The sequence below is a fragment of the Pelodiscus sinensis genome, chromosome 27 (genome assembly GCF_052426305.1).
Source record: "Pelodiscus sinensis isolate ZL-2025 chromosome 27, ASM5242630v1, whole genome shotgun sequence".
NCBI classification, from domain to species: domain Eukaryota; kingdom Metazoa; phylum Chordata; order Testudines; family Trionychidae; genus Pelodiscus; species Pelodiscus sinensis.
The window spans coordinates 9,032,417-9,053,723 of record NC_143078.1 but is presented as its reverse complement, the minus strand read 5'-3'; the positions used below and the strand labels follow the sequence as shown (position 1 = coordinate 9,053,723).

General features: G+C 50.0%; 1 protein-coding gene across 1 annotated transcript; it reads right to left on the bottom strand.

Annotated features, from left to right (window-relative positions):
* Window positions 1–4,197: 4,197 nt before the first annotated feature.
* On the bottom strand, window positions 4,198–19,414 carry REN (renin). Its single transcript, XM_006133083.5, has 9 exons — window positions 18,963–19,414; window positions 14,625–14,781; window positions 13,027–13,150; window positions 12,224–12,342; window positions 10,623–10,819; window positions 8,666–8,788; window positions 7,579–7,723; window positions 6,970–7,068; window positions 4,198–5,219 (listed from the first exon to the last, which is right to left on the bottom strand). Exons 1-9 carry the CDS (start codon window positions 19,061–19,063, stop codon window positions 5,058–5,060), a joined length of 1,227 nt encoding a protein of 408 aa, XP_006133145.2. The 5' UTR covers window positions 19,064–19,414; the 3' UTR covers window positions 4,198–5,057.
* Between the last annotated feature and the right edge of the window lie 1,893 nt (window positions 19,415–21,307).

The window sequence follows — 21,307 nt, the reverse complement described above, 5'->3', positions numbered from 1 at the left end:
CTGACATCGGGCATATGCCAAGAGTCTATAGCTACTGCAGGTAGGAGGGTGCCTCACGGCCCAGGTGGATAATGCATGCTCGCTTCGCTCAAGATAACACATCAAAATAGCAGAGTAGCTATAGCCTCAAAAGTGGCATTATAAGCTAGCCACCTGAAATCCAACAGAGTTGGGAGGAGGGGCTTTAACTTCAGTGGTTAGCGGGTGCCTCCCAGCTGTAGTGTTGGCATACGCTTTGCGTCTGTTATGGTAAGCCCTGATAAAGAAACACTTGTTATGCTCTTATATATGTTTGATTTCTCTTGCATCTGCAACAACAAACAGTTCAGAGTCCTTGTTGCTTTGAGCCTTTGTTTAATACAAAAGGTCATGGATCAGGCAGGATTAACACAAGCAATAAACGCCGTTAAAACAACATGTGAATTATTTTTGTGCTACTCAAAACAAAACAAAAAAACAGAAACTAACCCACCCCAAACCAAGTGGAAAAGTTTTGACAAATATTCATCCGTTGCTATCAAGCAACGACTGGCAGATGGGTGGCACTCCCAGACTTCTGCATTTCAACTTAAAGGGTGCTTCTGTTCTGAGAAAAATATCTACAGATGCCAGGTCCATGCTTGTTGTGCTGGTTTGGATTCCCAGATCAGACATGCTCAGTTTAAAAGGGTTTACACAAAGTTTGTTGTAAGTATCCCCATTTATACCCAGTCCAACGCCACTGGTTGTACAGCATGGCTATGTCTAGACTACATCCCTCTGTCGGCAGAGGGATGTAAATGAAGCACTTTGAAAGCGCAAATGAAGCCGGGATTTAAATATCCTGAACTTCATTTGCATAATCACGTAATGGCGCTCTTTCGAAAAAGGGCTATTTCGAAATTGAAACCGCAGTCTAGACTTGGTTCTTTCGAAAATGGGGAGCTTTTTCGAAAGATCCTGTAAACCTCATTTTTGCTATGTCTAGACTAGAAGCCTCTTTTGAAAAAGAGCGTCTAGACTACAACCAGTACTTTTGAAAAAGAAAGCCGCTTTTTCGAAAGAGAGCACCCAGGCTGTCTGGATGCTCTCTTTCGAAAAAGCACAGTTTGCATTACATAGCGCCTTTTTTCGAAAGAGCACTTTCAAAAAAAGGCGTTCTTCCTCGTAAAATGAGGTTTTCCGCAGTCAAAAAAACTGCCGCGTTCTTTTGATTTACTTTTGAAAGAACGCTGTAGCAGTCTAGACTCAGGGGTAGTTTTTTCGAAAAAAAAACCCCTGTAGTCTAGACACACCCTTTTTGAGGTTTACAGGATCTTTCGAAAAAGCGCCCCATTTTCAAAAGAACTGCATCTAGACTGCGGTTTCAATTTCGAAATAGCGCTTTTTCGAAAGAGCGCCATTACATGATTATGCAAATGAAATGCAGGATATTTAAATCCCGGCTTCATTTGCACTTTCAAAGTGCTTCATTTACATCCCTCTGCCGACAGAGGGATGTAGTCTAGACACACTGTGAGTTGACATTGCCCCCTTAGCTGCATGCCCTCAACCCTGCGATTTGAAAGGCAAGCTGGGTTCCTTTTGGCTTATGAATTATGAAATCTGGCTAGTGCATAATAAAATTATGCCCCAAGCTAGCCTTCTGTGTCCCCAATATCATCAATGGAGTTGCTCCGGTGGTGGAATGGGGACATTGTTCTGTTGATGATGTGGAAGCCAGCGGGAGTATTCTAATAAGAGCTGCAAAACAAGTTCTAACGTGCAAGAGGAAGGGAGGGAATTCACCACTGCCTTGCACCTCTGGTGATCATTTACACCAGTGCCAAATGCTGCCAGATCAGAAGTGTGTTGAGGTACAAGGTGTAGGGTGAGGGCCAGTAAACCCCAGAAGCTGGCTGGGTAGGAAGGAACTGGTTTTCACATGGCCACTTTTCAGAACAGAAGCACACTTTCACGTCTGAAAAGGTTGGGAGGATCCAGGACACTTCCCTGTAACCTGCTGTCCAATGAACAGAAGCCTCCAACTATCCACCTGATTTCCAGCACTCTTGGGTTTTTTGAGGTTCTAACTTTTTGGAATTTGGCAACCGCTTCCAGAGACCCACGCGCCCGCCAGAGAGGGGGCAACGTAACAGCGGGTATTTCACAGAGCACTTCCCTTTAATCAACATACTAAAGGTGACCCATGAAAGGGGAACAAATGAGCTTTGCCCTTCCCCCCCTTTTTTTTTAAAGTTGGAAAATGGAAGACTGGAAGATTTTTCTTTTAAAAGTGTTTCCCCGCCCCCTCTGCTTGCACCGTTGGCAGGTTTGGATAATTTTTGATGGGGCCCAGAGTGGGTCCAAGGCTCTGGGAGAGAGATTGTGTGTGGGAAAGGTGCAGGCTCTGAGAGGGAATTTGGGTGCAAGGTGTAAGCTCTGGTCTGGGGTGGGGGGTAGGATTCTGGGGATTTCAAGGGGGCGGCGCTTACCTCGGATGGTGCCAGTTCCTGAAAGTGACCCTTTTAAATCACCCGGGGTGGCAGGGGTAGAGGCATGGCCGGGAGATGCTCCAGGGGAGGTGCGTGGAGTGACAAATGGGACCAGGGGAGAGACACTGGTGGAGCTGGGCCCCCCTGTGCTGAATATTCCCAGAGCATGGGCACCATGGGCCCATATAACTTGCCACCCTGTCGGCTTGATATTTTCAAGGGAACGTTCCAGGAATGAGGAGTCTGGTCCACCTGGTTTTGTCAGGAGGGTTCTTGGACGAGTGCTTCGTCAGAGTAGATGGTCCACAGCAGACCTGCTGGTGGTTTATTGGCAATCGGGCTGATTTATGGTGCCGGCTCCTCCACCTCATTTCCCCGGCTAAATTGCATCAGCAGCCAGCTAAAGATCTATTGAAGCCTTTCCGGTTATCACACGTCCATCTCAGCAATTGCCACAGGGCAGTTACATAATGGCAAATGGAAAGGGAACGTGCAGCCCAGAGCAGAGCGTTCTGCAGCAGTGTCTCTACCCAGATGTGGTCCCCTCAACCATCTGAGCATCTATCTGCCTCAAGGGTTTGCCGCCCCTACCGCCTCTATTAACAAACAGAGCTTTTTTCGCAAACATCTGCACTAGGCAGGAACAAAAGGAGCAAGAGCTGCAGCAGCAACAAAAGCACATTCTAAAGAGTCTGGAATGAAAAAAAACCAAAAACAAATCACATAGCCTCCCAGTTACGCTTGGATGTCTCTTGCTAAACGCATATTCTCTAGCTCCGCCCTCAGCTATGGCTTGATGGAGGAATTGCTGGGTAATTCTTGGGCCTGTGTTATAGAAAGTCAGATCACAAAGGTCTCTTCTGGCCTTAAACTATGAATCAATCAGGTTTCACTTTTCTGGAGTCTGATGTCACAGTCCTGCTCATTCTCAAGTCAGCCATATGCTCTGGCAGGGGAGAGAACATCTGAAATGGTCATGTGAAAAAGATAACATGGAGAGAAAAAGGCCCCCCTTTAAAACGCCACCTTGGTTTTACATTAGAAATTGATTTTTTCTTATTTGCAGGTCACCTTTCAAAAATCTTCTGTGTCAACTAAGGCTCTAATTTTTTAGGAGGGGTCAGGGCCCGATTTCTACGCACTCCCTACCTGCCACTAGGGCCAGATCTTCGTAAGTTCTCAGCTCCCATTTAGACACCTAAGTAAGAGCCACATTCCTCCAACATAATGTGAAAATTCTGGCCTGTGTCTCTCAGCTGACCCACAAGGTAGGAATGTATCAATACGTCCAAATGTGGCAAAAAGAGGCTCAAAATAGCCGGGAAAAATAAACAGTTGCATGGGACGAGACCCAGTTCCTAGGGCTGAGGAGATCAATGTCTTCGTGATGAGGATGGTGGAGTGGAAGCGTTGTGGAGGAAAGAGTTAATTTTGAGGCCTGTCACTCAGGCCCTACTAAATTCACAGACATGAAAAATGCAACACGGATTGTGAAATCTGGTCTTTGGTGTGCTTTTACCCTACACTCTAAAGCAGGGCTATTCAACTTTGGAAGCCCTGGGGGCCATAGTGCGACTCACAGCTCATGCCAAGGGCTGCAACGTAAGTGTGGTTGCATGTACATGCAAATATGTGTGAATAGCTTCTTTCATACTGACTGGCATGAATACAAAGCTTAAGGCAAGACTACACAACACTCAGGCCCCATTGAAGTCAGTTCTGCTGATATTAATAAAATGCAATATTTCCCCAATTTCCACCCATAGGGCAGCACTTTTAATGAGCAATGACAGTCCAGGAATTTAACTACTAAAATGCATAGCAACAGAAGACCTATTATATTGACGACTCTTTTGTTTTGGTGCACTGCAGGGCCGCTGTTGAGTAGCCCTGCTCTAAAGGTTTAATGAGGGAGACCAGCATTTCTCAAATGGGGGGTCCTGACAATAAAAGGTGTTGTGGGGGGAAGGAGGGGAGGGGCAGGGTTATCTTGGGGGCTGTAGGGTATTGCCATACTTGTCTTCAGAGCTGGGCAGTCAGAGCATGGCAGTGGCTCATTGAGGGCTCAGCTCTGCAGGCAGCAGTGCAGATGTAAAGGTGGCCGTACCATCCCATCCCATCCCATCCTTTCTTCTGCACTGCCGCTGGCGGTAGCTCTGCCTTCAGAGCTGGGCTCCAAGCCAGCAGCCACTGCCAGCAGCAGCACAGAGTAGCAGTACCACAAGCCCCCCCACAATAATCTCCCCCCCCCGGCCTCTGCCCTGACTTTTTTTTGGGTCAGGACCCCTACAATTATGCCACCATGACATTTCAGATTTAAATAGCTGAAACCATGACATTTACCATTTTTAAAATCCTATGGCTGTGAAATTGGCCAAAATGGACCACAAATTTGATAGGGTCCTACCTGTCACTGAAGTGTAGCATTGATTTTCAAAGTGGACTTTGCTTATAGACAGGATATGCTTGTGCCTTAAAAGGCCTACTTCACTAAGCTATTCTCTTTCACAGTTTGAAATGCTTTTCCTTGGCACTCTTGGGTTTCTTCTCCAAATCAGTAACCTCTCTCTCCCCACCCTCCACCCAGCTCTCCCACTCCTGCTGTCAGAGGGAGGTGGCAAAGCCAATCCGGTTGTTCCTCCGGTCAAATTCAGTGTAGTAGTGCCCGATGAAGCTGGCTCCCAGGATCCAGAGGGGGCCAGTTGGGGGAGGGATGTCCAGACCTGCGAATGTCACAGTGCAGATGTCCTCTCCAAACTGGGATTGCTACGTAAAGAAAGAGACCCAGCTTATGATGAGAGGAGCCAGGGGAAGAGATTCCTGCCCTGGATTGGAATTTGTTTCCCCAGACTATGAAATGCCTCAGTTAACTGCCTCCCCTGGTTACTACTTAGCACCACAGTCTCTTTTCCCAGGCACATGATCCATACTTCAGTCTATGCTTTCCTGCTCCAGATTCCTGCTCCCTACTCCAGTCCCACCCCTCACACCGGGTTCTCCTGCCCCTGAGAATACACACTGCATTCCTGAGGTTTCCGCTGTGAAGATGAGAAAGGGTGTGGTTTGGAGCTAGGCCCTAGTTTATCCAGACACCTCCACAACTTTCAGGAGTCCAGTGGCCCCTCAAAGACTAACAATTTTCTTAGGGTAGGGTACAAGTTTTCATGAGTTGCTGCTCACTTCGTCAGGTGCAAAAAGTGAAAGTATTAGAGGGGAGGGAGACAGAGATGGGAGTGTTACATCAGCGCTAATTCAAACATGGTGGATGTGGCCCACTTTCAACAGTGATAAGAAGGTGAAGATACAATGATGTAGATATTGGGATAGAGAGTACGCTTATTAAGTTTGCAGATGATACCAAACTGGGTGGGGTTGCAACTTCTTTGGAGGATAGGGACATAATTCAAAATGACCTTAGCAAGTTAGAGAAATGGTCAGAGGTAAACAGGATGAAGTTTAATAAAGAGAAATGCAAAGTGCTCCACTTAGGAAGGAACAATCAGTTCCATACATACAAGATGGGAAGCGACTGTCTAGGAAGGAGCATGGCGGAAAGGGATCTAGGGGTCATAGTGGACCACAAGTTGAATATGAGTCAACAGTGTGATGCTGTTGCAAAAAAAGCAAATATGATTCTAGGTTGTATCAACAGGTGTGTTGTAAGCAAAACTCGTGAAGTCATTCTGCCCCTCTACTCTGCACTAGTTAGGCCTCAGCTGGAGTACTGTGTCCAGTTCTGGGCGCCACATTTCAAGAAAGATGTGGAGAAATTGGAAAGGGTACAGAGAAGAGCGACAAGAATGATTAAAGGTCTAGAGAACATGACCTATGAAGCCAGGCTTCATGAACTGGGCTTGTTTAGTTTGGAAAAAAGAAGATTAAGGGGGGACATGATAGCGGTTTTCAAATATCTAAAAGGGTGTCACAAGGAGGAAGGAGAAAATTTGTTCCTCTTGGTTTCTGAGGACAGGTCAAGGAGTAATGGGCTTAAAGTGCAGCAGGGGAGGTTTAGATTGGACATTAGGAAAAAATTCCTAACTGTCAGGGTGGTCAAATATTGGAATAAATTGCCAAGGGAGGTGGTGGAATCTCCCTCTCTGGAGATATTTAAGAACAGGTTAGATAGACATCTGTCAGGGATGGTGCAGATGGAGCTTGGTCCTGCCTTGAGGGCGGGGGGCTGGACTCGATGACCTCTCGAGGTCCCTTCCAGTCCTATGATTCTATGATACCTAACGGGGAAATTTACTTATTGCAATGAAAGATCCATTGCTTGTGGACATAAATCTGGAGCCCCTGGCAGACAACACCCAAAAGAACAGCTCAGAGCCAGAAAGAAAAAGAACACAACTGGGGAACGGCCAGAAATGAAGCGATCTCTTGCTAAACCCTTGTCTGCCCTTAATGATGTCCCATGTTCTTTGATGGGCATCAAACAGCAATCCCTTGTATAGAGAAGCAGCAACCTTCCCTGCCACGGCCTAGTTCCATTGATAAGAGAAGGTAGACATCTCACCCGGAGGATGTAGGCTGAGCCGCTGAGCACGTAGACTTTCCCGCCGAGGTGGAAGGAGATATCAGGCAGCAGGTGGACTTTGTCACAATCAACGATATACTGGAGCAAAGGAAGGAGGGAGAAGGCTATGAGGTCCTACGGAGCTCAGAGCATGATGGCCCAGCAAGGAACCTACTGTAGGCAGCTAGAAGCTGTTGCATCTCATTGGATAATACAGACCCACACTAGCAATGAGGACTGGATAGTGCGGGACAGCCCACATCACTGCCCCCCCAACACCATCTTCCTTCTCCTCTGGGCTTTGAGGACTATCTCACCCAGCCTCCCAGCGAGGAGCCACCCCATGGGAGAAGCTGGAAGGAGACCAAGAGTGAGTTAGCAAGATTGTAAATATCAGGGGGGGCAGGGATCCTGTTCTGCCAGATGCACCTCCCTCTGGCTTGGGGTGCCCACTATTTGCCCAAAAGAAATCTCTCTCCTTACCCATCCTCTTGGCAGACCTTGGAGTCCTTGACCCCAGGCTTCAGAAAGGAGAAGTTTCGGGTGTTGTGTACCCTAACTCGCCAACCAGCCAACAGAGGTGCAGGAGTGAAAGGTGGGTTTACTCACCCCTCCTTCCGCCAGCTCGGTCGCCTGAATGGCTCTCATCAGCACGGCGATGGAGCCTGCTGGGCCGGTGATGTAGGAGGCTCCTGTGTCGATGGCCACCGAACAGCCTTCTTTGCAGAACAGCATTTCAGCCCCAACGGACACCCTATGGCATGAAAGACAGAGCTGTGACTGCCTCCCAACCTCTTCCTGCTGCACTCCGGTCGCCTCCGCCCCTCAAAACCCAGGGCAACAGGAGACTTAGAAACTACACACATCGAGGTGGCTTCCTCTCCCTCCTTGCCCCTGAAACCAGTACCAAGCCCTTGCTTCCCATCCATCTCCTTCCACCTCCCTTCACACCCTTCTGTGAGGAGCTAACATGCCTCTGCTCTGCCCCTTCCAACAGACCCACATGCTCCTCTTGGGCCCCTATCGCATCAGTCTGCTAGTCTTAAACAGTGTTCATTCAATTTTTTCCCATCCAGCACTGACTCCCGCACTCCCTCTTGCTGCCTCTGATACAGAGGCAGCGGGCAGGGGGAGGGAGGCAGGGGAAGGTGAGTAGGCTTACATGTCTAGTTCCACAGCACTTTCTGCATGAGTGAAAGGTGTTAACCCCAGTGTCCCAGTCGGATGCGCCTCCCCAAATCCCTCCCCACCTAGGATGGAGGGAACTAGGTAAGGGCCAGTCAGGCCCACTGATGGACGGCAGAGGAGGAGGGGCGGAGGGAGGAGTGGTAAAGGGGGAAATTACCCTGGGGCCAGGCAATTCAAAGAAGCTCGGGATTCCAGCTGCCGGTAGTGGCCCGAGTCCCCGGTCCTTTAATTTGCCGTCAGAGCACCACTCCAGTGTGATGTGCGCTCGGGATAGTGCTAAGGGCTGGTGTGTGTGTTGTGTGAGTGTGTGTATGTGCGCATGCGCGCTACACTCTAGGTAGGGCTGAGGACCAAGTACCCTTGGTCCCACTCTTTTGGCCCTTGGCCCCGCCCCATCCACCCTCGGTCCCGCCCCTTCCATGAGTGCAGAGCTGCCCTCCCCCACCTGGCTCAGGGCCCCTGGAGGCAGGCGGCTCTGCGGGGGCCAGGCATTCTCCCTGCTACTGACCCCTTCATGCTGATCTGCCAGTAGCCTTTCTTGTTGACGTTCATGTAGTGGAAATCCCCGGTGTAGTAGGCTGGATCCTTTCCTCCAAGGATAATTTCCCCTCCAGGTTTCAAAAGAGAGTTCCTAGGACATACAACGCAAGAGAGTTACTTCCTAGCTTGTCCCTTCTCCAGAAAGGCCGGGGTGGGGAAACCCCGCAGAGACCAAGCCTTGCGGAGTTCCCATTTGCAGCGATGGCCCAGATGAATCAAGTGAAGGGAGTTAGTTAGCAGGAGATGAGAGCCTGGGACAGTGTTCCCTATAAGCCATGCGCTTGTGTGGCCACTCAGGAGAAATTCAGACGCTGCCCAGCTGATTAGCAGAGCACCCACTGCTAGGTTTCGTGTTTCTACTGGTGTTGCACGTTCTCATGCCTTGGTGCGCACAAAAAATGTATTCCACACATGGATGGAAAAGATTGGAGGGCGCATTGGGTCTGGGAGATAGCTCTACACACTGAAAGCTCTGATTAGAGGCTTTTGGGGAATCTCAAGGTTCACACCCAGCAAAGCTGCCACCGGGCTGCTTGGGCAAGGCTGTGCTTTAGAAGCCAAGGCGTGTTCCAGTGAGCATCACTGACCTCCTATGTCAATGGCGGGGCTTCCTGCCCAGGAAATGCAATGAGATAGCTCATACGAACCAGTCCTGGGCTGCTAAAGGGAGACATTTGGGGGGCACGTTTCTGGCAGAGCTAGCAGAGTTTACCGCCCAGAACCGGGTGCAAGGGGGGTTGTTAGTGTGGTGCCGCCTTGAGAGGGTTCTTACTTCGACGCTCTGCAAAGAAAGAGAAAGCCAATCAAACCAGGATCCGAGGGGGTTTTTGCCTTCAGGAGCTCTGCATGCCAGCAGGCCAGCTCCTGAGCTGGTGTAAGCTGGTACAGAGTTACACAGATTTACATCAGCTGAGGATTTGGCCTCCCAGGACTTTGGGGGAGGAGTCGTTAGGCTCTGATCCTCACTGACCGTCGCACCTTTAGTCGAGCGCGCGAGAGCTGCAGGTTTCGCGTCACGTTCTTATTTCCGGATTGGGTGCTCATTAGTTTGTGTCCTTTGAATTTAGTCTCATGGCTCCCGTGAGCCAGACAGTGCAGACGGCTCCGGGATACACCTCCCCCAAACCACGCTCCCGAAGGCCTTTCATGCAAGCTGGCTGGAAAGAGGGTGTCCATCTGCATTTTCCCTCAAAAAGTTTTGGATTTTCATTGAAAACCCGACTTCTCCTCCGCCCCATTTTCAGCCCCTGAAAACCAAACCAGCCTCAGGCTTGGGGGTGTCCCTTTTTTCATAAGATATTTGGATATTTCTCACAGAACATTTATCCCCTCCCCCCCACATACAAAAACACCATTTTCTACCAAAAGATGTTTTGAATGACATTTTTTGACCTGCTCGACCTTTCTCTCTGAGCTGCCACACACCTGGTTATTCCAGTAAAGGGTTCCCCAACATAAGCAGGCCTGAGCCCCTCAATCTTGATCCATCGCCCCTCCTGCTATTCCAGTCCCGGGCACCCACACAGTGTTGCCTCTGCCTTTCTACCCTGGCCCGCAGCTCCTCTCTTATTCAATTCCAAGCCTGCTTCCCAACCCTGCCCACCTCAGGTCTCTCCTGAACAGGCAGCGAAGGCCATGCTACACCAGGGCCTAATTCTGAACTCAGCAGAGGTGACAGTGTGCTGCTCCGGCAAGAGCTGGCTGAGCTGCGGCACAAGCCAGCAGGCAGCTATTGAAAGAGCTGGTAGGGACCCGGGTTGAGACAGGACAGACGCTGTCAGAAATGTAATTTCCTTTCACCCCTGGAGCCCAGACAAACTCTCCCACTCATTGCTCTTGCAGCAGTGAATCCCAGACTCTCCACATGGTACAAAACTAAGAGATTCTTGCAGGTTGCCTGGCCGTTTGCTCCCAGCAACACGCACCTGCTGTAGTAGACTGAGAACACATCCTCCTTCAGGACCTGCTGGGAGAGGATCCGGTCAAACACCGGGGTGATGCCATCGATGGCCTGGCTGGGGTACCCCATGCCCAGCACCCCATCAAACCTGGCAAAGATGAAGGGGAAAGCAGGCAGCGCCGTGGCCTCAGCAAAGACCTGGATAATGGGGATGTCGGCCACCTGGGGAGAGGAGCGGATGAGACAATGCAAAGTGCATGGGGTTTTGAGCTTTTCACTTTGGAGCACAAATATTGAGGGCTTGGGTATTGCTCATTTAAACACACAAGAGGAGGGGGAGCACAAAGGATCCCGATTCATCTCTATGCTGGTTGTAAGCAGCGATGCTCCCTGACCCTGGCATTTCTAGGGCTGCTACAGGCTCTAGTGCAGAGTCAAGCTCTAACCTAGACGCACCTGTCCACAGCCAGTGTGGACCAGCCACTATTGCAGAAGCTGGGAATAGCCAAGGGGCAGAAACGCCTCAGCCATTCCACCCTCACTCGAGCCCCAACGCCACTGCGGCTCAAGGGCATGCAAAGGAATGCCAATCATCCATCCCAACTGCCCGGTTTTCATGCTGAGCCCCACAACACCCACAGATCTCCGAGGAGACCTGGGGCTTCTCAATCTGGCTCCACACTGCTGCAGTGGAAGCCACAAACACTATTCTCCTCTAGTTGGGGGAAAGTCCAATAAGGCCCCTACCACCAGTGTTTCTCAACCTTTAAAAAAAAAAAAAACCCCATTAGAAGTACCCCCTTTAAAAAAAAAAAATTATAAGTACCCCAGTACCTACAGTTTTCAGACACACACATTTTTGTTTACCACTGCAACACATTTGTTTTTAAATAACTTAATCATAGCTGGGCAGGCAATGAAATTTGTGGGTGTAAAAAGTCCCAAAATAATGAAGTGCTGTAAAACTTCAAACAAAAATTTAGTTTTCTCCAAATTTCAGTTGAGTTGACGTCCCCACCCCCCTCCCCCCGCCGACTTCTCTCGAGTACCACTAAGGGTACTCGTACCACTAGTTGAGAAACACTGCCTACCCCCATGCAACTAATAATGCCTGCGGAGGTCCGAAACAATTGGAGTTTAAGCCAACTCTACTGCACTCTTTGTTATTGGCTCTCTTGATTGTTTCAGGACACTCACAATACTCTAAGCATAAACTCCTCGAGTCCAGTGATTGGGGGAGAAGCTCAGCTTTCATGTAAAGGAAGCAGTAAGGGCGTGTGCGCATGGACATTTAGCTTGTGGCAAGCTGGGGTGTCTATTGACTCTGCATTGGACTGCCAAGCACTGTCCATGTGGACATAGCTGCTGGCACTCAAAATGGGAGAGGCTTTAGAAATCCACTGAGTCATTGGGTCAGACCCCCCAGCTCAGTTAATCGGCGGGGCTACACTGGAACAGTGCTACTAAGTCACACTAGCTGAAGATTTAGCCTATCCCGGGGGGTTTATAGCCTGATCCAGTAGCTAGTGGAGTCTGAGGGTGCCTTTGCATTGACTTCAATGGCCTTTGGAGCAGACAATTACTTAGGCTTCCGTTTGTACATAGCATGGCTTAGCTAGCACTTACCATGACAACATCCTGGCTGAGAAAACCTTTCACGCTCCCTGATCCATACTGGATCGCAAACCCCGTTCCGTTCTCCAGGTATGTGCGGGATTTGGAAGAGTCATAGCGGTTGTGAGACACTGGGGAGATACATTTGAAAGGAGAGTTAAAGCCAATCAGCAGGACAGGTCAGCACTATCTGCTTCCATCGCTATAGTACGGGAGCGCCTCACCACAGTGAATTCATTCCTCCTCGCCCTTCCCTGCTGATGTCAGGGAGAATTATCCCCATTGTGCAGACAGCCTGATCCAAAGCCCATCCAAGTCAATGGGAGTCTTTCGACGGACTTCAGTGGGCTTTGGCTCAGGCTCAGAGAGATGAGGGGACTTCCCCAAGGCCACACAGAGAGTCAGTGTCAGGGCAAAGAATAGTTGCCCAGATCTTTGAATCTCTTCATCACAAGATCAGACTCCCTCCACAGGTTCCTGTGTGGCAGGATTCCCACATCCCTAACTCCCTGAGATGTGTTCTCAGACGGCATTCAAGTCCTTTCCTCCCCTCTTCCATATTCTCCTGCTATAATCACAGATGTTCTCCCACCACGTGGCTGAGTCCAGAACCCTTCCCTGCCTCGTGGCCCATACAATCCCATCTGGAAGTAGCGTTTCCCGGTCATCACCATGCACGTTGGGGTGTGAACGTGCACTTTGCTATCCCGCGGGCTTCTTCCACCCTCCCCTTCTGCTGTGGTCTCCTTCTGCTCCCACTCCATTGAGTCAAATGCAGTCAGCCCTACTTTGCACCAGCCCAGAATCTGGCTCACCACAGGCGCTGTAGAGGGGAGAGCATCTGGAGGAAGGCACCCAAAGGTTGGCCGAGCCCGTGTCGAAGACCACTTTGAAGGTCTGTGGCGGTGTGCCAATGCTGATCTCGCCAAAGTACTGGGTCTGGAGAGCACACAGGTGGAGCGTTAGAACAGAATGAGAGCTGTGGCAGAGCTGACTTGTGCTAGAATGACTTGCGTTCCCGTTGATACACCTTAACAACAGCCTTGTCTCAAAGCCATAAGCCAGCTTTAATTACTTATGCCACCCTGGTCGATAGGGATCACTGGTCCTGCTCTGCCACAGACACACTGGGAGACCTTGGGCATGGCACTTAAGCCCCAATTTTGAAAGAGGAATGAGGGGTTGCTCTGCTCAGCATTGCAAAGCCTAAGCCATTTCCAGACCTGATGTAGATACTTTGGAGCCTACGTCCCATTGACCTTCAAACTGCCTGAATCCCTTTCTGAAAAAGGGCCTTAGCCATCTAAATTGCATAGGCCCTGCAATGCCAAGCCTGAAACAGGGCTAGGACCCATGTTCCCTGTAAGCTGAACGCTTGTGTGGCTGCTGAGGAGAGATTCAAATACTGCTCAGCTGATTAGCAGAGTACCCACAACTAGGTTTGTGTTTCTCCTGGTGGTGCACATTCACACATGCCTCAGTGCGCATAAAATTATTCTGCACATGGATGGGAAAAAAATCCACACGTGGATAGAAAAGATGAGAGGGAACATTGACTAGGCCTCCCGTAGCTTCCCAGCAGTACAATGGAGTTAGACCCCCGTCTTTGAAGGGTGGCAGAGGGATAAGCTCATTCACTGTTGTGGTGCATTGAGATACAACAGCAACAGGGACCAGATAAATTCCCAGGCCAGAGAGATATTACAGGCGTGTAAATGGAGACACATGGGGTGTGTTTACACCTCTGAGCACAGGCCCACAGACTTGGGCTCGCAGAGGGTGCACCCCTATGCTGAGCTGTGCTGTGGCAATGTTGCAGTGCAACCCCGAAGCCTCTGGATGAGGCTGGGCTTCAGAGCCTGCATTTTAGAAGTGTTGCCTCCCCAGCCATTTTCAGTCTGGTCGCAGGAGCTGTGTAAGCCCCAATCTGTGACCCCGGGCTCACAGGCTCGCTCACGGGGTGGTTATACCTGCAGAGATGAACAACATCACCCACCAAGTTAGTCGCAGGGCCACCACCCGAAGCCATGATTTCCGACTCCTTGGCTCCAGCTCTAAACACTAGACCACACTGCCTCCCTGGTAGTGGACTCAGGGTGACACAAGATGGTTCCAGCCCCAATGAGCACACTGTACCTCACACTCCTGTCTGTTTCCCTTGGCGAGTCTGCGTAAAGGATAACAAACGTCTGGAACAATTTCCCTAGGGACGTGGCGGATTTGCCATCATCCGAAGCCTTTGACTCAAGCCCGGATGTCACTCTAAAAGATGTGCGATAGCTTAGCCAGAAGGGATGGGCTTCCCGAGTGGAAATAGCAGGCTCAGTACAGAGTTCCTTTCACCAAGGTAGCTGCGTCCACACTAGGGACAGAGAAAGCCGCCCCACTCCCTAAGGAGATTGGGAGAACTCACGTCCAGATAGTTGGTGAGGATAGTGGGGGCCGTTCCATTCCGAGGGCCTGCGGCGCCGGCGTATTTATCCTGCTTCAGGACAGGGAAGACGTCCGACACTTTCACACCCATCTCTTGCAAGGTCTGGCGGATTGAGGGCATTTTCTTTAATGGGATCCTAAGAATTGGGGGAAAGGAGGAAAAATGCCAGGGAGACAGTGGCAAGGTGCCTGGCATGAGCAGCCAGATAAGGTGTCACATTTCCTCTGCAAAGATGGGGCCAGACCTCAGCTGGGGTCATAGAATCAGCGGGGGCAATGCCGATGGTAGTAAAGGGTCTGGCCTGTTGCACATAAATGCTTGAAAAAGCCCCACGTTCCTGTTCTTTAATCTGGGCCCAATTCTGCTCTGATTGGCGCTGGTGACTGAACTCAACAAAGTCACTCCAGTGCAAAACTGGCTTGAGAACAGAATCCAGCCTGGAGAAAGCCCCGGTGCAGGGAGAGACCCAACTTTCCAAACCACAGCAGCTGGTTTGGCTTGGTGGGTCCAACTTGGTTCCTCTAGATGGCAGCAGGCACCTGCCTCAGCACGACCGGACGGGGACAGCTCAGCCCACCTGACTAGTATCCGGAGCTCACAGGCTGCCGTTAAACATGCCACAGGCCTTGGAGGCCCCAAACTGCCCCTGGGAGCCTATGGGAAGAGGAAGCAGCTTTGTGACTGGCAGAAGCAGCCCCGGGCTGCACAAACCTGTGCCCAGGCTGCCTGGCACTGCTCACTCCTAAGGCCAGGCCCGGCGGAGCAGAGCAAAACGACCGCATGAGGCCAGCGCTCAGCACTATTGACCCTGCCAGGGAGTTTAAGAAGGCAGAACGGTCTAATGCGAGTGGGAATTTAGTTCTGTGGTTCCCCTCTCTCTCTGCAGTCACAGAATGGGCCCCTGGACTTTTCATGTGGACACTTGGCTTTAAGTCTTATCTGCATCCCTGAATCCAGCACGGACTCCGAGGGCAGAGCAGCACTTCAGTGGGATCGGGGCAGGATCACAATACAGGTATCGGTGGCCACTAATAGCTTGACACGGTCACTTTTTTTCCCCTGCCAATGCTCCTTGATTGCTGGAGCCCCTGTACTCCTGAAATGTCATCCAGGCTCAAGCCACATGCTTCTCCTTCTTGCCACATCAGACCAAGTCGACAGATTATCAAGCCAAGGGCATTTCTGATTCTGGAGAGGAAAGAGAAGTGTCCCCATACAGCAGCTGGCTAATTGTCTTTGAGCGTCTGCACTTATTTTCCTTCCTCCACCTTGCTCTCTTTTGGCTGGAAACGTTTCTCATTCTCCCATGTTCCCCTCCTGCAGAGTGTATTCTCCCTCTCTTGTTTCCATCCTGGTCTACACCACTTGCCTTCATCTTTATTTTCCCTTCTCTGTGGGTTTCTCTTTCTCTTTCTCTATGTTTGTCTGTTTTTCTTTCTCCAATCATTCTTCATGTTATCTCACCTCAGTCTGGGATGAAACGTTCACTGACTTGCAACGAGACATAGCGTCCTAAAAATGCCCAAGTCACTTTTCAAAACAAGACGTCAGCTCCTAAGTCATTTTAATCCTTTAGAAAATGCTACCCTTTGATTTCCCTATGCCTCTTCCCTCATTCTGGTGAGTAAAGATTAGAGTTGGGAAAACAATGGATTTTTTTACTGGCAATTCTGAAAAATAAACTAAACAAATAATCTTTTAGGTCCACCCACAAATGAACCTTTTCAAACTTTGTTAGCCAGTTGGAAAAGTTGAACAAAATGTTGCTCTGGGTTGAATGAAATGTTTTGTTTAGATTTTGACTTTTAAATAAAATTGAAGGAAATTTTGAAATGAGAAGTGGTTCCAACCCCCTCTCTCCCAAAAAATCAAAACATTCAATTTTTTCAGCATTTTTGGAGTTTTCCCCGCTGCCCAACACAATGTGGCAAACCCAAACACGAACACAGGAAACATTTCCACATTTCCATGTCACCAAGTTTGCATTTTTCACCGAAAAAATAATTTAACCAGAAAATATCAACTGCTTTATGAGAGAGGGACTCAAGTAGCCAGATTCAGGTCCAGCCTTTCCCAAAGCTCAGGAGCACTGGGGTTCAGTTTCCAATCCAAGACCATCCTTTGGGGTGACCCTACTGACTGGTCCCGCTGGGCTTTTACACCAAGGCTAAAAAATGCTCTATTCTCAGAGACCTGACCGAGGGTTTTACTTTGTTAATAAGAGATGCCTCCTAAGTAGCAGCACAGCCTCCAACTTACCATTTCTCTCAAGTTTCTGCCTCCACCAGGGGCGGCCCGTGAGCCTAGGCAGACTCGGCGGTCACCTAGGGCGCCGCTGGCCCGGGGCGTCCGATGATGACATCATAGGGTGCCCGGGTGCATGATGATTGTGTCACGGTCATTGACGGCCGTGCAGACGGGGGCGCCAATTGCGCCTTCCGCTTGGGGCGCCAGCTGCCACAGCCAGCCTCGGGCCGCTCCTGGCCCCCACAGTCTAACCCCCTGCAGCTGCCTCAGCCTTTCCCAGGATGTATCTACACTACAGAGTTTTTTTCTGGAAAAACGGCCATTTTTCTGAAAAAAACTTCACTTACGTCCACATTGCAATCGTGTTCTTTTGAAAAAAAAAATCTAAAGCACAGAGGGGTTTTCCCAACATTGGTAAACCTCTTTCTACAAGGAAGAAGTCTTTTTCCGAAAGAGCTTTTTCGGAAAAAGACATGTGTGGACGAGAAAGATGGAGTTCTTTTGAAAGAAGAGGAAAGAGGAAAAAGCACAGGTGCCCTGGTGGCCACTCCGTCCATAGCAATCACAGCTGAAATGCAAGAGAGCGTCCATTCAGTGTGGACACTATCTTTCGAAAAAGCAGATCGCTTTTTCGATGCGCTTTTGCTGTGCAGACACTCTCTTTTGGAAGACTTTTTTTTGGAAGAGCTCTTTTTTTGGAAAAGCTTCTTCCGAAAGAAGCCTGCAGTCTAGACATCTCCTGAGAGACCCTACATTAACCTGACACCCAGAGTGGAGAATTCATTGTCCTGGCCCTGAAACCATCACCCATGGATAGGAACTTCCCCTGTTTAAATTGCGTGGGATGACTCCTCATCTCATTTGCACTGGGGAAATCTGGAGTCACTCTGAATTTATACTAGTGTAAATGAGTTCAGAATTGGATCCAATGCCTTGAGAAATGGGCAGGAACAGAGGAAATGCGGGAGGTGGATGTTGTGTGCTACCTGTCCTTCTCGGAGAGGCATGGCAGAGGTTGGCAATTACTATCTGGGTCTCTAAGTAGGCTAACAGGCCAAAATTTGTTGTGCATGCTCTGGATGCTCTGCACCACTCTAGCAACACAAAGCCGAAATAAACCCAGCTTAGCTGGCTGACTGTACCATTGCCTCTGCTTCACCAGTTCCACAGAGAGTTTAAGATTTAAATGAAAAGCCTGGATCTGCCCTGCTTTGTTTTTTTAAGTAGAGACACTGCTGACCAATGCAGCCTCCCAAAGGGACTGAGAGCAAAGAAAGCCCAGACCCGGCAGTGAGCCTTCAAAAAGTGAGGGCCAGCTCTTCCGCTGGTAGAAATCACCATTGTTCTATGGAAAGTCATGGAGCTGCTCAGATTTATACCTGTGGCAGGGTTGGGCCCCTGTCATCAGGGACAGCCAAAGAGAAAAGAAACATAGACGAGAGATGAGCACATGCACATGTGTGCACTCCATCCCTTAGGCTGGGGGACTTTTATTTGGGGGGAGGTAGGGGGCGCTGACCCACAGGAAAATCAATCGGGGGCCACACAAAGGTGAGAAATAAAATAATAAAAAAACCACCCGTGCACCTCACCGACATGGCCCCCAACTGAGACGCAGAAAGATTCTCCCCTCACTCCCCTCGCACACCAGAGCCTAGGGGGGCTCAGGCTAGTAGACTGTGTGGGGCGGGGCCAAAAACGAGGAGTTCAGTGTGTGGGAGGAGGCTGCCAGGACTCAGGCTAGGGGTGTGGAGTCTGAGTGGGAGGGAGGGTGCAGGAGTGGGTTGGGGGTTGGTGGGTCTGGGGAGGTGGTAGGGTGCTGGAGAGGAGTGGGGGTGCAGGGTATGAGCGGGAAGATGGGTGCAGAAGCGGGCTGAGGGGTCTGCCTGGGAGGTCGACTTCAGGAGCAAAGCGGTTATGGGGGGGAGGGTCTGGGCAGGTCGCAGGGCTGGAGGACCAACACCAGCTCCCTGATGCTGGAGGCGGGATGCCCTGAATTGCAGGGGCTGCACCCAGGCAAGCCGGGGGCCACAGGTTCCCCACCCCTGCCTTAGGCCTTTGGTTACATACCTTTGGAAAGCATCCGTGGAAGAGCAGAGGAACCCTGCACTCCAAGTCGTCATCGCAAAGATCAAATACCGCTCCATCCTTCTAGTTTGCTCTGTCTGCATGGATCTCTCCTGCTCCCCTTTGGATTCCTGCTTGCATCAGAGGAGAGGGACAGCACAGTGAGCTTTTATAGCCAACCCTTCTGCGTCTGTTTACATTTCTGCTCCATGCGGATTGGACGACGACAGGGGGGATCACAAACCCTGCCAATGGGAACACCCGGTAGGTCCACAGATTTTGGAGCTGGGCGTGACCTCATTTCCTGGCAAAGGGCAGCTTGGGTGGGGTGCACAGACACACATGGTGCGGTGTACGTCCCAATACGGCAGATCAAGTCGTGTCAGGTCTACAAGGGCAACAGCACTGCATAAAAGGATTTTTTTTTAAATCTCACCATGTAGCTCAGCTGGGCTCTTTTCATTGATTAGCATTTCCAAACTGATCTCAAAGGATTTAATAGCAGCTTCAGGGGGGAGCCAAGTTAGTCTGTACAGGATAAACGTAAAAAAACAACAAATGGTCTGGTAGCACGTTATCGACTAACAAACCATGTCGATGGGATCATGAGCTTTCGTAGGCACAACACACTTCTTCAGATGACCGGAGTTGGCATTAATAATAGCTGGCATTTCTGGCACATGGGCCGCACCACCTGTGGGTGTAAATCAAGCCAGTTCTACAGAAGTCTATAGAGTGAGGGTGAATTTACCCCAGCTGAGCCTATCGTAATGATGTTCATTCTAGGAACTGTTGGGATTTTTGCAAAAGTGGGTGAAATTTCTCCTCCCCAGAGGTGCAGATGGGTGGAGGGTTTCACCCAAAAGTTGCACAGCTGGAATAGAACCCAAGACACCCGGCCCTGCGCTAGCTTTAACCACTAACTACCTCCCTCAAAGCCACTAGCAGGATCTTCAGCTGCTGTAAAGCAGCTCAGCTCCACTGACGTCAAAGGACTTCTCAGGGAACTGACCCGTCTGGTTGTTACACACAAATCATTTAGGGAAAGGGAATTACTGATGTGGATGCATCCCCTAAATCCATACTGAGGCTACATCTACGCTATATGCTTCTTGCGCAAGAAGCCTTTTGCGCAAGAGTTTTTGTGCAAAAAAGTCTTGCTCAAGAGCACGTCCACACTCAAAGCGCATCGCAAAAGTGATGTGCTTTTGCACAAGAGAGCGTCCACACTGTATGGACGCTCTTGCACAAGAAAGCTCTGGTGGCCATTCTGTGAATGGCCATCAGAGCAACTGTGCTTTTTCCTATAGGGTTTTCTTGCGCAAAAACCCCTGCGGAGCGTCCACACTTGCCTTTTTGCACAATAGCTGTAACGCAAAAAGGAGTTATGCCTCATAAAAGAAGGTTTACCTACGCTGGAAAAAGCCCTCTGTTCTGCTGTTGATTGTTGATTTACTTGCACAAAAGCACATTTGAGGTGTGGACGCTCCACAGGTTTTTGCATAAAGACCTTGCAGCGTGGATATAGCCTGAGACATCAATATAAGTAGTCTGATGTCCCACTGAAAGAAACGAGAGCCGTGTGTGCTAGCAGCTCTGAAAATCCTTCTGTGCCTGATTTCACACCACCAAGTGAGCACGGTGGCCAGTCTGACACTTCATCTCTGTTTTGGAAGGGAGAAATCAAGTCCCCCATTCTCCCTGCTTGCTGGTGCCATCACCCAGCCCCACAAAGCCACTGGTCTGGTCTTGAATGGAGCCCAAGAGATTTAAGATGGGCCTTAAAGGACAGGCACAGGGGTTGGGTTTCTTTAATTGACTCTATATTTATTTTCCCACAGGCTGCCTTGGACGCAGCGCTGGTGAGCAGGGAATTTCCCAAAGCCAGCTGTTTCGCTCCCCTCCCCCAGGTGAAAGGGCACCGCAGGGCTGGCACACAGGTCAGATGACGGAAGAGCTCTAGCTGTGTGTGGCAATATAGTAAATTACACAGGGTGGGAAGTGCTGGTTCAAAGGAAAGGTTGTGGCGTTGGTGCGATTTCCTAGTAGCCCAGGGAGTGAGGCTCAGTCCCAGGTCTGCCAATTAGCAGCAGAGTCCCCCCGTTAGCTACCGGGCCAGGCATCAAAGCAAGGTGTCCTTTCCCACGATCAAAATCAGGGACCCTGCTGAAAGCAATTGTCACTGTCTGGGGCTCGCCAAAACGTGTCCCCTGATTCACTGCTGCCTTGTCCGTTGCGGAACCCCACGCACAGCTGCTCCCAGACCAGAACACTTAGCTCAGGTGAATCAAAAAGTGAAAGCCAGAGGAGACCTGGGAGCAGCCTTTCAGCTGATGAACACTGTCACC

Bases quoted from the DNA above. Each gene is read 5' to 3' on its own strand.
- REN (XM_006133083.5), bottom strand. From the start codon at position 19,063: ATGCAGACAGAGCAAACTAGAAGGATGGAGCGGTATTTGATCTTTGCG. The intron at 13,151-14,624 runs GTGAGTTCTCCC...TGTGCTCTCCAG, and splicing joins TCCTCACCAACTATCTGGAC to ACCCAGTACTTTGGCGAGAT. The intron at 10,820-12,223 runs GTAAGTGCTAGC...TCCTCTCCCCAG, and splicing joins TCAGCCAGGATGTTGTCATG to GTGGCCGACATCCCCATTAT.